The following is a 13,193-nucleotide window of genomic DNA, read 5'->3' as shown; positions in this document are numbered from 1 at the left end:
CCAGTGTCCCCTCAAAAGTTTCTACTTATATAAAAAAATCAAAGTACTCACTTCAAAGAATCAGTCATGCTACCCATACACAAGTCTGTACAGTTTTTATACTGAAACTAAAATGAGCAGCACTTGACTTCGCATTCTTAGCAAAACAATGATTTTCATTACACCCCCAAAAAAATCTTTACAGCAAGATATTCATTTACTCTTCCTCCTCATCTAGCTCATTCTTCTCCTTAGAGACTGTTGGCCCACCAGGGCCCTTCTTTCCTGAATCTCCCTTGCCCTTGGCACAGTATGTCACAATATCCTTTTCATATTTCCCCTTTAGTTTAGTGCCTATGTAAAGTAGTTTCTCTCTGACTGACTACTCAGACCATGGTTCCCCCAGTTTCTTAGCAGTATCTCCAATAGAAAGGCCTAGATGTTCACTTTTGATCTTGGGAAGAAGGTTGACACAGAAGAGGCAGAATGTAGTTTTGGGGGATGTGGGAAGCCAATAAGAGAATAGAAAAAAATCTGAGACTCCTCTTTTGTCCCCTTTTATGATCCACACCTTTTCTTATTGAAAAACATTATAGCCTTCTAGGAAAACTTTAAGTTCTTAGTAAACCAGCACTTAATGAGTTAACAGCCTTTTTTCACTCAGCAGAGTAAAGCTGCAGCTGTGGGTATATCTCTCTAACTGCTCCAGGCATCCCAAGGTCACAAAGTGGCAAGCCCAGGCAAAATAACTTTTAGATAAAGTGAGGCTCATTTTTAACCTTGAGACTGTTTCTCATCCAGCATTATCTTTGTAAGAAAATTCTTTGTAAAACTATAACTTTATTGTGCTTTGATGTGACATAATTTGTGTTTCTGCGCAAATGTGAAGTTTCGGGGGGGGGGTTCTTTTGTGTGAAATGCATCTTGAAATATATATATATATAATAAACTCCATGTTCCTGGAGCCAGAGCTGGAAGCATGAGGTAAAAGACTCTTGTTCTGTCCTTATTTCCTTATCAACTAAACTGTCCTTATCAGATTATCAGAGATGATAAAGAGATCTCCACAGGGGGAGTATTAGGGTGCTTCTTCTTTCCTTTCTTATCACCTTTGGGAAGAACATGTGTATATATTTTCTACCCATATCACACCTCCCCCTGCCATCCCCTTGTAAGCTCCTTGAGAGTAGATACTATTTCATTTTGGACATTGTTATCTGTAGCATAATCTTTGGCACATAGTAGGTTTATGCTTGTTGTTTATGTGGAACTGGATTAGGTTTGTTCCCATTCAGCAGAACTGAGAACAATGAAAAGTAGTGGGAGGACAGATTTAGGCTGAATATGTAAAAAATTGCTACCCAATGGAGTTGACCCAAAGAGGAATAAATTAATGGACTGGTGAAGTAATGAGTACTCCCCTTACCTGACTGTACTTCTGATTTTTTAGACTTTAAAACAAAGGACTCTGATGAAGTCTTACCTAGGGATTTCACTCAGCACTTGGGACATCTTCAACTCTACAATAATCATCCTGTCATGCAGTCTTCTCTCTCTGGAATATCCCCCTCCCATGCCATTTTGTCATTTATACATTTTCAGTCATGTCTAACTCTTTGTGACCCCATTCAGGATTTTCTCAGTAAAGATACTGGAACAGTTTGCCATTTCCTTCTCTGCTGGGAGCCCCCCCAGAGGCACAAGGACCCATCAAGTCAGTGCAACTTGACACAGTCTTACACTGACCCTGGAGCCTGAAAATCAGGCCACAGGATGGATGGAAAACCCAATCAAACCCCTCTGTGTGACTCCCTTCTGATCAACACTTTTTATTATTGAAAGCATTATAGTCTATATCTTTAAGATAGCCCCACACCTTATAGAAACCCCCTAATTAATCTATAATAAATCAGCATTTAATGAGTTAATAGTTCACACCCTCAGTAAAATAGCAGAAGCTACTTTAATCTTTCTCTCTCTTTGTCTCAAAAGTCTGAAGGACACAGCATGATAAATCCAAACAAAATCTACTTTCCCTTTACTATCCCACAATGAACTAAACACCACAATTTTAGAGGTTCTCACACTTTGGCCTACCTTTTGAAGTATGGGAAAGCTTTTATTAAAATAAAACTTAGATAAAATAAGGTCTTGGTAACCTTGGACATTGTTTAGACTAAGTGTAATCTACAGGAGAAAAAAATTGTGTCCTGTAAGCCAACTCCTGTAACTCTTCTAACCTTGAATTTTATACTGTTTTTATTTCAAATGTACTTTGTAGAAAAATTGGTCTTGAAGAAAAATATAAAATAAACACAAACTCAGGAGCTGGTGGAACAGTCATAAGCTAACATGTTAGACTGATGGTTCTCAGTTTCTGTTTCTTTCTTATCAACAATGCCATCAGAGCCATCAAAACCCCTGTGGTGTGGGGTCAGGCTCCTTGCATTTCTCTGGTTCATTTGACATATGAGGAAACTGAGGTGGATAGGGTTAAATGTTTTGCCCAGGATCACAAGGCTAGTACATTTCTGAGGCTGGATTTGAATTTAGGAAGAGGAGTTTTCTTGACTTCAGAACCAGTGCTCTATCTACTGAGCCGCCTAGCTGCCACTATAACCAATGCCATGCTGATCCCCAATCTCCCATTGGTGAATTCTTCTTGTGTCTCCATTTTGGAGAGAATCTAAAGTTGGTCAACCTTATTTCTCCTGACTCTGCTTCTGATTTTCTGGACTTCAACACCTCTCACTCCTCTTCCTTTTTCAGCTCTCTTGTGTTTTGTCCATCCCCATTAGAATGTAAGCTTTGTCCCTTTTTGTTTATATTGGTATTCACAGTGTTTAGTGCTGTGCCTGGCACATTGTAAGGGTGGCTTACTATATGCATATTGCCTGATTGCCTAAGGGGTGCCCTCTCACAGCAGGTCTTTAAGCAAAAGTTAGTCCTTTGTTGATTATAATGTAAACAGGATTCTTGTTCAGATGGTCTCCATAGAATTTAATAAAAGTAAATTAAGGCACTGAATTCTAAGCTTTATCAATTTATTAGTTAGGGCATGAAGCTGTTAATAAAGTCAGTCAAATGGCCTCAGGCCAATTACTCAAAGGAAGACAAGCAGCTGCTTTTTCATAAATGTAGAACACAGAACTGGACAGGAGAGGAAAATATTATAATTGGTTATTGGGTTGGCAAATCATGGAGGTGAGTATAGCATGATTGGTTACATGAAGAGGAGGCTAACACTCACATGGGGCTAGTGACTATCCCTCTCTGTCTTAGAGGAATGCTTGATTGATTTATGGGATCCATCTGCATCTTGAGGCCATGGATAATGGGCCTGAGACAGCAGATTTCCTGGATTCAGGAAAGTGTTAAGACCTTCCTTAACTGTACAAGGACAGGCAAGGATGGACAGTATATTCTGAGGAAATGTACCAAATCAGCTTGTAAGTCTTCAAGGATAGCAACCAGATGTCACAGAATTTTTCAGGAGCTGAAGCTATGAGGGTAACAAGTTTTCTTTTAATTAACTCAGAAGTATAGCTGAATTCCTGTGTCTAAGAAATGTTCGAGTCTACTTGCAAGGTTAGAGATAGTGGACCAGAGTCTCTGGTGTTTCCCTGTATCCCTCAAAGATAACAGATTTCCTTGAGGCAAGTAATTAGTACAAAAACTGGATTTCTAACCCTAACTCATTACAAGCCAGCAGAATTTTTAAACTAACTTCAAGGACAAAGACTTAGGCAGTTACAGGACAAAATCAATAAAGTAGGAGAAATAAAATTAAAAATGATATAGAATCAATTTAATTTCTTCAAGTTACAGATTGGATTAGTTGGCCTCCAGAATCTCTTTCAACTCAGATTGTATGAAACTGACTTATTACAGAGGCAAAAATTAACTAATCTTTATTCTCACAGAGCAGTAAAAATCTGGTGATTTTATGTCTTTGGTCATTTTCTTTTCTTCTTTGGAATAAAATCACATGAAGCTATTTTGATCCACAAACTTGGGAAACAGAAGTTAGAAGCCAGAATTGGGACCTTGAGCTAAGAGCAGCAGGACCCCAAGGGCTGTGTACAGGGCACAGAGTGAGTGACACGCTTCTGAGTTCCAGGTGACTTGAAGCTCTTCTTTGTCTTCCAGGTACCCCGGGTCACACATTCTCACAAGGTTATGGGGGGTCGAGTCAGCCTTCAGAGAGAATGGTTTGGGCTCACTCTCAGAGGTCTGATTTAGGATGTTCTCCACCTGGAAGGAAAGGAGTCATACTACAGGCAACAGTTGGAGTAAGATGGCCAACTCTTAGATCATTTCCAACTAGAAGGTTTTGTGATGCCCACAAAAATCAAAGCACCAGTACTGAGCTATCTCCCCCACTTCCCCCTTTTTCAGCATCTTCTCAGCTCCCTAGTCTCTAAAGCTCCTGAATCCAGCCTGTACCTGAACAAAAATCCCAATTACATCCTATCTACCCACTCCAGAGACAGATGTGGCCAGGAGGGGTTGTGTTCTGAGCTCTCTCTCCCTCCAACCAAGCTGGGGCGCCCCCTGTTCATACAAAAAAGCAGAGGCAGCTGTTTCCTCACACCTCGACTCCCTCTCCTCTAGCCCAGAGCTCCAGCTATGGGGGCCCAGATTTTCTCACCAACTGCATCGTTTCAGACAACAGCTCCTTTTCCACAGCCACGGCCAGCAGCACCTGTTGTTCCACTTTCAGTTCTGGGAACAGAGAGCAGAGGTGGATGAAGAAGAAAAGGCTGTGGGCCTTCCATCCCAGACTATGTCTCAGGCTGTGAGGTACATCCAGAAATACTGGGATGATAATAATAACAGTAGCTAGCATTTATACATCACTTTAGGGGCAGCTGGGTGGCACAATGGATAGAGCACTAGAGTTGGAAACAGAAAGACTCCTCTTCATGAATTCAAATCCAACCTCAGACACTTACTAGCTATGTGGTGACCCTGGACAAGTCACTTAATTCTGTGTGCCTCGATTTCCTCATCTGTAAAATGAGCTGGAGAAGGGGCAAACCATTCCAGTACCTCTGCCAAGAAAATCCCAAATAGATTTATGAAGAGTCAGAGCTGAAACAGCCCAACAATAACAACATATTAGGGGTTGCAATTTGATTCTCACAACTCTATGAGGAAGAGGCTATTATTACCTCTATTTTATAAATGAGGAAACTGAGGCTGAGGGAGATTAATTGACTTATCCAGGATCCACGCGACTAGTAAGGTTCTGAGGCAGGATTCAAACTCACGTCTCCCTGACTTCAGCCAGAGCTCTATTGAACATATTGCCAAGTTGCCCAGACTGGGCTGGACATGGGGAGTCATTCTCCAGGAGACTAGTCAGAAAAGGAAAGCAGAAATGGCAGCCTTCTCCTCTGAAATCACAGTTTATTCACAGATGCAGGGAGAGGAACTATCAGTTCCAGTGAATTGCCCCCAAATTAATGACTCCCTGCCCATCCTCTGCCCCAGGACATCATCCTGACCCCTTTTCTTACCTGTCAGGGCCTGAAGGAAGCCCAATATGGCATCACCCTTTTGTTCCATGAAGCTTCCACTGCTGTTAAACAGGATGCTCAGGACAGGGTCCTCGGGGTCATCCTGCTCTTCTGTGAGAAGGGCCATAGTTACCTGGTGGCCAAGAAAGGGCGACAAGAGAGCCGTCACTCTGTGATCCTCATTTGTCCCCAGAACAGCTCTTTGGACTTCTACCTGCTGATGGCCCCCATGCCCTCCTGCCCACCCCTCCTCCCTAGCTGAGCTGAGGTGGGGAGGGGGAGCTCTCACCCTTTCTTCCAGTTTCTTCACGGAGCTCTTCTGTAGGCGCTTCACAAGGGAGTCCAGCACATTCTTTCTCTGGTTTTCGTCCAGGTCCTGGAGCTCTCCTTTCAAGTCCATCAACTCCTTCTGAAGATCACTGAAGTTCTGCAGGGGCTGGGAGGGTTCCCCAGACTGCCCTACTGACGAAGGGGGAAAAGCCAAGGAACAGCTGGCACTGGCCAGCCTGCTTGCCCCTTTCCTAAGACCCTCCCGCATGCAGATTTCTTCTTGGGGCCTCAGCCAGAAGATGCTTTTCTTCAGACCTTCAACTGCTTGAGTTCTCATCAGAACATAGAATGAGAGCTGGAAGAGACTCGAGAGGCCGAGTCCAACCCCTCATTTTACAGATAAGGAAACGGAGGCCCACAAAGGTTAAGTGACTTGCCCAGAGACACACAGCAAATTGTCTATGGAATGATTTAAACCTAGGGCTTCCTGACTCCAAGTCCAGTCCCCTGACTAGGATACAACTACCAGAGTTTCTTAACTTGGAGTCTATGAATTTTTTTTTATTCTTAACAGATATTTTGATCACTGAATTTCAATGTAATTGGTCTCGTCTGTAACCCTATGCATTTTAAAACATTCTCAGAAAGGATCCACAGACTGGTCTGTGACAGAATAAAGGTTAAGAACCCCAGCACACCACCACGCTGCCTCTCTCAAATCCTTTTCCCCTGCTAGGAACCCAGACAGACAGAGCTCTGCCTCCCCACCTTTTGGGATGGGCTCAGAGCCTTGACAACTTTGCCCTCCTCAGAGTTGGGGTCTCCAAGGAGAACCACCCCAGGAAGAAGGGACAAACTATTGATCCCAGACTTCTTGCCCCACCTCCAGATTGCAGGGGTCACTGGGGTTCTTACCTGATCTGGAGGCACTACCCCTTTCTGTAACAAAAAAAAGAAATGGCCACAGGAGGTAAGACTTAACAGCAGGGACTACTTACCTAAACTGTATCTGTCTGATCATAAATTTAGAGCTGGAAGGGGTTTGAGAGGCTGGGTCCAATCTCCTCGTTTTACAGATAAGGAAACTGAGTCACCTAGTGTTTAAGTGAACATCCACAGCTCCTCCAACTGACTCATTTGTATACCCAGGACCAAGCACAGTGTCTGGCACACAGTAGGCACTTATTAAATACATACTTGCTTAGTGTACTATAGCTTTAAGTCCTTCGTGTGTTGACCTCCTGTTATCACTGTCTTCTTTATACTGCTGTCCAGATTTGAACATAACAAACTTTGATGTTTGTGGTCTGAATCTTTTCCTTATCTCCATCTCCAGCATTCTGGGTCCTGAGGAGGGAGCCACCTTTCCTATGCTCCCATCCCCACCATGGGCTCTCTGGGTAATTATAGGATACTAGTTCTAGAATTAGAGACAGCTAGCTGATACAATGGATAGAATGCTGGACTTGGCATCAGGAATACTCAACTTTTCAAGTTCAAATGCAGCATCAGACACTTAGTAGCTGTGTGACCCTTGACGAGTCACTTAACCCTACTTGCCTCAGTTTCCTCATCTGTCAAATGATTTGGAGAAGGAAATGGCTAACCATTCCTGTATTTTTGCCAAGAAAACTTCAAATGGATTCAAAAAGAATTGGACATGATTAAAATGACTGAATAATAACAAGACCCAGACTTTTCCCTAATGTCACTCAGCTGGAACTAGAACTAAGGGCTTTTGACTTCTAGACTGTTCTTTCCATTACAACTAACTTGTCTCTTTATTCAGCTGGCTTTTCCTACCTCTCACCCACCCAAGATTCCTGCCCCAGAGACAGCCCAGGGGTAGGAGGACTAGACTCCACTCTCACAGATTAACTTGTTCACCTTCCATCAGATCTGAAAATGCTCAACTGAGTCAGCTCAGGAGGGGCTAGGTTTTCTGGGAAAGTGGGCAGAGAGGTAGAAAGAAGCTGTACAAATGGCACACTTACCTAATGAGAAGGAATTTTTATCATTAGAATAAGAAATTCCTGGAAGACAGAAAATAAGGATAGTTTGCATTTGGGTTACAGATGATTTTTCTGATCAGTCAGTCAATAAACACCAAGAAGCTACTATACACCAGCACTGTGAGCACTGGGGATTCAAAATGAGGCAGAAGACAAGTCCTTGCCCTCAAGGAGCTTACGATCTAATGGGGGGGGGGGCAGACAACATGTGAACAAATATATATTATGACCCTCTGATTCATCTTACTGATGAAATAACTAAAACTTGTCAAAGTTAAGTACTTTACCCAGTATCATACTGCTAGTAAGAATTTAGTGTAGGAGTTGAACTCAGGTCTTTCTGACTCCAAGTCCAGCAATCTATCTTTGACTATAGCTGCCTTTCAAAAAAGAATTGCTCCCCCAGCTTTATTCCTCCAAAGAGCCCTAGAAGGGCCATTTATCACTTTGTGTTGAAAGGGCTGGTATATAACCCCCAGTGGTCATTGGTAATCTGTGGAGCACACCACTGGTGAGTCCAGATCAGAATCAAAACCAAAATCCTAAAAGCTTTCCCATTCTCCTTCCCTGCCACCCTCCCATCATATCCCAATGCCAGTTGTAACCTAGCGTGCTGGTACCTAAAATCTCTTATCTTTGAGCAGAGCCTAAATGGTAACACTAAAGATGGGGACTCTGGGTCCCTCCACAGGTCTCTACTTACTGCAGCACTCCCCCTCAAAGACCAGCAGGTTTGTTCTGAAGGCAAGAACACTCCCAGAAGGGATGGTGATGGCATGACTGGCATCGATATATAGCTAGGACAAGAAGTGACAGTAAGAGGGAGGCAGAGAAGGCAGGCCTGGGGAGTGTTTGCAGGGTCAGAGCAGACACAGAGGGCAGGGCATAGTGTCTGGCCTCCAGGATACCACAGGTCTGAGCCATTTATCCTTCCCTCCCCCAAGATTCTAACCTTTATGCTCTCCATCACTGCTTGGAACCAGGTCTCTAAGAAATAGGTTTTGTGTACTTTCTGTTCCTTTATCATCTCCACAGTTTCTACTACCATATACAGATTTTCCCCCTTTTCCTTTAATGTCTGGAATAAGGAAGGCTGCTCTTTCTTCAGTTTCCTAGAGAGTAGACAACCAGGCAGAGTGTAAATTGAGAGAACTTCACCTTCAGAACATTCCCTGACTCACTACTGTCCCCACTACCAGCTAGGAACCCACTTACCCTGGAACTAATTTAGCTTTTGAGTAGAGGGAAAAGGAATTGCCAGGGAAAGGTGGAAGGGATTGCCAAGGACTTCTTAGGAGTCCCCTTGAGCCCCAAGCTAATCCTGAAGTCAAAGGAGTGCAAGGAGTATCAGATGTCTAGTTAGGAGAGCAAGACAATCTGAAGACTTTCTACTACCTGAGGGCTTCTAGAACATCAGGGCCAACTAAGCCATTCTTGGAGCAACTCCAGAGTTGGATATAGTTCTAGAATCAATCTGGTCTACTCTAAGAGAACCAACACAGAGGAAAAGAGGGATGAGATTCCCTTTCCCTTCCCAAGAAGCAAGAACCTCCTATAATCCCAGTTCAAATACTTGGGATGGCTTTGCAGGCCCTGCAGCTGTGCAATACCCTGAAGCTGTCAGGGTTCCCCTGATATCTGGCCAGTAGTTATCCCCAGTGACATGCATTATGTCCTCAATATGTTCTCTCTTTGTAGCACTTCCCCTCTGGGGGAAACAGGATAAAGTTCTTACAGAAAGAATGGGGGGAAGCTGTGCAAACAGGGTATAGTCTGTAGAGACTCCTGACCTCCCTCCTAGCCAAAACAGTCTCTTCCTGTCCGCTTCCCAAATGCACAGACTTACCTATGATGCAAAGACTCCTTTCCCTTCTTAGAGACCTCGAAATGCTGTAACTGCAAGTCATACACTTTACTCCAGTCAGCATTCTCCTCCAAGGATATGCCTTTAGGTAATTTTAATGAAATGTTCATCTTCTTTTCTGCATTCTTCTCAATCCCATAATTTTTTCTTCCTTTTACCTCTGGAGAAAAGAAAGAGAAGGCAAAGATAATAGGCTTCAGATAGCCAAGAGGTAGCCCTTATCCTTTGCCTGGAAAGGACTAATTGAAATAACCTATTTCCTCCATAGTCCTTTTACTTTCCCAAGGAAGTTTGCCACCAGTTTCTCTTCTTACTCCTTCCAGACTATCTGGAGATTTCTCTCTCTGTGGAGGGGTCATGGGGGTGGCTGGGGGTAGGAGTGGGAGGGTGGAACTATGTAGCTCCCTAAAGAGACTGGAAGGAACTAAGTGGCTTCTGAGCTGAGCACTGAAGGAAGGTAAGGATTTGAATAGCAAAGCTGAGGAAGGAAAGAATTCCAGGGATGGAGAGGAAGAAAATTTTGAGTTGTCGGAACAGCTAGCACTCCCTCTTGGCTAAAAGATTTTATAAAGGGAAGTGATATTAAATGAGGGTGGAAAGGTTGGTTTGACTGTGCATACATACGCTTTTACCTGGCAATACCACTACTAGATTTGTATCCCAAAGAGATCAAAGAAATAGAACCTATGGGTGATGGAATACTATTGTGCTCAAAGGAGTAAAGACCTGGAGGAATTCCATGTGAACTGGAATGACCTCCAGGAATTGATGCAGAGTGAAAGGAGCAGATCCAGCAGAACATTGTACACAGAGACTGATACACTGTGGTACAATCGAACATAACTGACTTCTCTATTAGCAGCAATGCAAGAATCCAGAGCAAGGCTGAGGGATTTATGAGAAAGAAAACTAGTCACATTCAGAGGAAGAACTGTGGGAGGAATAACACAGAAGAAAAACAACTGTTTGAACACATGGGCAGATGGGGATATTATTGGGGATGTAGACCCTAAACAATAACTCTAGTCCAACTATCAATAATATGGAATTAGGTCTTGATCAATGATACATGTAAAACCCAGTGGAATTGTGCATCGGCTAAGGGGAGTTAGGAGGGCTTGGGGGAGAGGGAAAGAACATGAAACATGTAACTAGGGGAAAATATTCAAAATTAAAATTAAAAAAAAAAAGAAATAGAACCTATGGGTACAAACATATTTATAGCAGCTTTTTTATTGTGGTGGTAAAGAATTGGAAATCAAAGGGATATTCATCAATTGGGAAATGGCGAAACAAGTTGTAGCATATGATTGTGATGGAGTGCTATCTTATTGTGCTATAAGAAATGATGCAGAGAGCGGTTTCAGAAGGCAAGGCTAGACTTCTATGAACTGATGTGAAGTGAAGTGAGAAGGAAAAAAAAATCTGGCCTCAGACACTTCCTAGCTATTTGACCCTGGGCAAGTCACCCCATTGCCTAGCCCTTACCACTTTTCTAAGATGGAAGATAAGGGTTTAAAAAAAAAAGTGAAATGAGAACTGGGAGATCATTGGACACAGTTATAGCAGTGTTGTCATGATGATCACCTGTGAAAGACTTGGCTACTCAGATCAATATGATCTAAGACAATTCCAGAGGACTCATGAAAAAAATGTGATCCACCTCCAGAGAGAGAACCAACCATTGCCTGGCATGCAGCTGCCAGAAAATGCTTGCTGTGTGCTTGGTCCCCAGCATCCTGTCTCTCCCCAATCACCCACATCATACTGACCTGCAGAGACACAGTCCTGCTCATCATGGGCCTCCAGAAGGTCATCCACAGTAAGGCCTGTCTTATAATATCGAGGTTTAAGGAAAGGAAAAATGCTCTCTCTTTTGTACACAAGAAAGCAACAGTGGAATTTGTCTGCGTCAATAAGGCTCTTAAGGGGAATTAGGTCTCCCTTTCTGTCCAGTTCCTTGGCCACACTTCTAGCAATCATCTCAAATATGGAAGGCATTGTCGCAAGGAAGCTGTTAGGGAATAGCAAGGATGTTGGAGGAGATCAGCTTCAGGACAACCACACTGCCAGAGAAAAATGCCCCAAGGTAACTAGGAGCACTGGGCTTGGGGTCAGGAAGACCTAGGTTCAAATCCAGCTCAGACACATTCTAGTCTGTGACCCTGGGTAAATCACTTTACCTGTTTGCCTCAGTTTCCTCAACTATAAAATGAGAATTGTAACAATACCTATCTCATAGGATCGTTGTAAAGATCAAACGAGATAATAAAGCACTTAGCACAGCACTTGGCACACAGCAAGTGCTATGTAAATGCTTATATCTCCCACCCAATGTAGATTACAGGGCTACCATGGAATATTTGGTCAATCTTTGGACTTTATTTACTGGAGATGATCATAAAGGCAGTTCCTTAAAAGAAACTGAAAGAGAAAGGATGAAGTCCATAAAGAAAGAAAAACGGGGAAAAAAGCTCCTTTCCTATCCCTAAAAGGCAAGGTTACAAACGGAGCCCCCCAAGTTTCAGAAAATGTCTGCTTGGCCAATTACAAAATAATCAGACCCCTACAAGGAAGGTTTCTCCTTTAGCTCTCCCAGTCCTTCTAGTTCTCCAGAAGAGCAATTTGTTCTCTTTCAGGGATTTGGCATTCCCCCTGTTTCCTGGACTTTTTCCTATTCTGACAGTTTCTCAACCCTCCATTCCTCTGCTTCCCTCTATGGCTCAGGACTCTCCCAATTACAAATCCTGTTTTCCCTGGGCCACCTTCCACCTCCCAGGGCCCACTAGTGGGAGATGTGTAGGGGAAGAGTACTAGACTTGGGAGTCTCTAGCTATGAAACTTCCCCCTGATACTTCGTGGTTGTGTCCATGTGCAAACACTTACCTTGTGTGAGTCTTAGTTTCCTTACCTACAAAAACATGAAAATAATGTATGTAAAGTGCTATTGTTATTGAGTGACCTTCTCCTGGTTATCTGAAACCTTATCAATGGCCTCTTTTTCTTGCATCCTAACCTCCATTTCCATGAGCTAATCCACAAGTTACTTCCAATATTTTGTTCCAACTTGCATCTGTTTCAGTCAAATTTCTGAGGATCACCAGGATGTTTCCCTAAATCCATGACCTCAATGATACCATGAATCATGTAGCAGTCCCTAATGAGAGGATTTTTGAACTCATTGACATTCCCTCCCTGGATCCCACCATCCCTAAAGAGCTTACCACAGGGTTTGCAATGCTACTCAGCAGTTGTGATGTTCCAAGAATTTGTTCACTCTGAAAAGTCTAGTGTAGATCCTAGTTGACGTGTCTCAAGAAGCTTAGAAGGAAAATGAAACTTGTGCAGGTTACAAGCTAATTAAATAAAGCCCCTCCTCCACTTGTTGGGTGGGGCAGGAAAATCTTTATCCAGGGACCAATTTCCTAGGTTTATGCTAAATATGTCCTAAAAATGAAAAAGGAACCCATGTAAAATATTCATGTTGTTACATTATTTGTAATACATTTGGAAATGTTGCTGTTTTATTTGTGAAGGATGGTGGGA

At 42.9% G+C, this 13,193-nt stretch overlaps 1 protein-coding gene across 3 annotated transcripts; it reads right to left on the bottom strand.

Annotated features, from left to right (window-relative positions):
• Positions 1-3,760: 3,760 nt before the first annotated feature.
• On the bottom strand, positions 3,761-12,955 carry GSDMB (gasdermin B). 3 transcript variants are annotated; one of them, XM_044673872.1, is made up of 12 exons: positions 12,872-12,955; positions 12,534-12,558; positions 11,420-11,661; positions 9,630-9,807; positions 8,736-8,895; positions 8,487-8,580; positions 7,766-7,804; positions 6,687-6,710; positions 5,791-5,963; positions 5,502-5,634; positions 4,631-4,704; positions 3,761-4,233 (listed from the first exon to the last, which is right to left on the bottom strand). In XM_044673872.1, exons 3-12 carry the CDS (start codon positions 11,646-11,648, stop codon positions 4,006-4,008), a joined length of 1,332 nt encoding a protein of 443 aa, XP_044529807.1. In that variant the 5' UTR covers positions 11,649-11,661; positions 12,534-12,558; positions 12,872-12,955; the 3' UTR covers positions 3,761-4,005. The 3 variants fall into 3 exon arrangements, with proteins under 3 accessions (XP_044529807.1, XP_044529809.1, XP_044529808.1); XM_044673874.1 differs by having other exon boundaries at positions 5,791-5,960; XM_044673873.1 differs by lacking the exons at positions 12,534-12,558; positions 12,872-12,955 and having other exon boundaries at positions 11,420-11,730.
• Between the last annotated feature and the right edge of the window lie 238 nt (positions 12,956-13,193).

The sequence above is a fragment of the Gracilinanus agilis genome, chromosome 4 (genome assembly GCF_016433145.1).
Source record: "Gracilinanus agilis isolate LMUSP501 chromosome 4, AgileGrace, whole genome shotgun sequence".
Lineage (NCBI taxonomy): Eukaryota > Metazoa > Chordata > Mammalia > Didelphimorphia > Didelphidae > Gracilinanus > Gracilinanus agilis.
The sequence above is the reverse complement of the archived record's forward strand: the minus strand, read 5'-3'. Positions and strand labels throughout refer to the sequence as shown.